The 1774-nt window shown below is 36.9% G+C and overlaps 1 protein-coding gene across 1 annotated transcript; it reads right to left on the reverse strand.

Annotated features, from left to right (window-relative positions):
* Window positions 1-263: 263 nt before the first annotated feature.
* On the reverse strand, window positions 264-1571 carry LOC118183515 (uncharacterized protein F54H12.2-like). Its single transcript, XM_035353093.2, has 2 exons — window positions 1019-1571; window positions 264-931 (listed from the first exon to the last, which is right to left on the reverse strand). The coding sequence occupies exons 1-2, from the start codon at window positions 1569-1571 to the stop codon at window positions 264-266; spliced, it is 1221 nt and encodes a 406-aa protein (XP_035208984.2).
* Between the last annotated feature and the right edge of the window lie 203 nt (window positions 1572-1774).

The raw sequence follows: 1774 nt of genomic DNA on the forward strand, positions 1-1774 counted from the left end.
TCTGCATACTTGGCTATCGGTCCAGGAAAATAGCATGGGTCATGTCCATAGGAATCGAAAAATTCTAAATGCTGTGGGGATGAAATGTAAAAGGCTAACCAGTGACTACCGGATTCAGATGCACGATCTACATTAGCTATAAAGCAACTTGGATATTTCTTGATCTCGATAGGGAGTCGATCACTTGCAAAAACTCCCAGAAATGCTTTTCGTGTCTTTTCATTCTGAGAGAGTGCTCTGTTTATTTCAAGGCTGTCCATTGCTTAATTAGCAAAATCGCATAGTACATGGCGAGATTTTGTCATTTCAATCACGTTTTGAAATTCTGCATAGACTAGCACCGAGAGAGTCACAGAGAGAGCTTTAGCAAATTTAATTTCTACTCGCAAATTGCCTTGATGCTGTAAGTTAAAATGAGATCCATCACACATATCTGGAGTTAAATCGAAAGCATATAACACATGTCCTTTCACAAATTCTTCTCGAGATAAATAGATGCTTTTGTCGCGATTAAATCCAGAAAATAAACTGTGGTAAGCACGCACATAATGATTAGATTCGAAATCAAGGTCCATTGGTTTACATGGAACGGGTTGTCCATCTACATAAATCGATATAAAGTTGACATGATGATGGGCAAACAGAAAGGGATTCATTGAATATTGTCCATTCATTGCAGCATTTTCTACACAAGTAATAATGACTCGCTTGGGCATCAATCCTAAAAATACATTATCTTGCATAAAAGACCAACTTCCCTTAGATACTGAATATGTTTTGCATAATACTCGATCTATAGGGTATTTAGCAGAACTTTTTTCCAACGCTTTTACATGTCCGAGAGAGACTCCAGGGTTTACTTTTACTTTTCTGATAAACAAAGAAGCATGATCCAAGATCACTTTATAATCGGCATCTTTCTCAGTAGAAACTAGACAGAAAGCAGATTTACTACGCACCATTTTAATTTTCACATCAACTAAATTTAACATGAGTCGATTTTGTTGAAAAATGTCACAATGTAATTGTCCTATCAAATCCACACTTTGACTGTTTTTTATAAGTTCACCGCGAGCTTTTAGTCCAGCATCCGCATCTTGAGCTAAGACATCTATTTTATTAGGTGAAGTGTCTTGGAAAAATCCTTCGCAGGTGAGTAAACTTTTCTTTGCATCTTCCCCATAATTCAATAATGTTTCGATGAAGGCTCTATAGGGATAGGTATTTGTCGCAGATGAAATGTTTCTTTCATTTAAACTTACATCTACTTGCGAAAAGAGAGAATGTAAAAATAAATTTACAGGGGCAACCGGTTCTTTGTCTGTTAGATTGGATCCGTCTGCCTTAACTACTTTAACTTTCACGTGTATATAAGAAGCAGCTAGATCAATATAGTCTTCACCACTGCCAGAAATATTAAATTCGATAGGTCCTCCATCTCGTATATTTGCGAGAGGGTGATATTCCACAAACTGTCCTTTTTCTATAGCTGTTTGCGTAGGAGGAATGGTAAATAAATCTAATTCAGATTTGACGCAAACGGGAGAGTCTCGATGTATATACGAAGTCATACTTTTTTTTAAGAGAAAATATCCTGTGCTTTCACCTTCTTTGATCGGTGAGAAATGGTACGCTTTTTCCTACGTTTCTGCTTTTTATTGATTCGTCCAGAACCAATCATGTTCTTCACTTTAGTAGCAGCTTTATCCGTTAATATATTTCCGGCTTCTTTCAGTCGACGCTTAGCAGCCTCTTTTACATCTTGTCCTTGTGA

This window comes from Stegodyphus dumicola, chromosome X2 (genome assembly GCF_044657685.1).
Source record: "Stegodyphus dumicola isolate Sdum_Otavi_A_Nest chromosome X2, ASM4465768v1".
NCBI classification, from domain to species: Eukaryota; Metazoa; Arthropoda; class Arachnida; order Araneae; family Eresidae; genus Stegodyphus; species Stegodyphus dumicola.

Excerpts from the sequence above, each read along its gene's own strand:
- LOC118183515 (XM_035353093.2), bottom strand. The coding sequence starts at position 1,571 with ATGACTTCGTATATACATCGAGACTCTCCCGTTTGCGTCAAATCTGAA. Across the intron at positions 932-1,018 it reads TTTGATAGGACAATTACATT|TTTCTACTGAGAAAGATGCC; the intron begins GTGACATTTTTC and ends CTTTCTGTCTAG.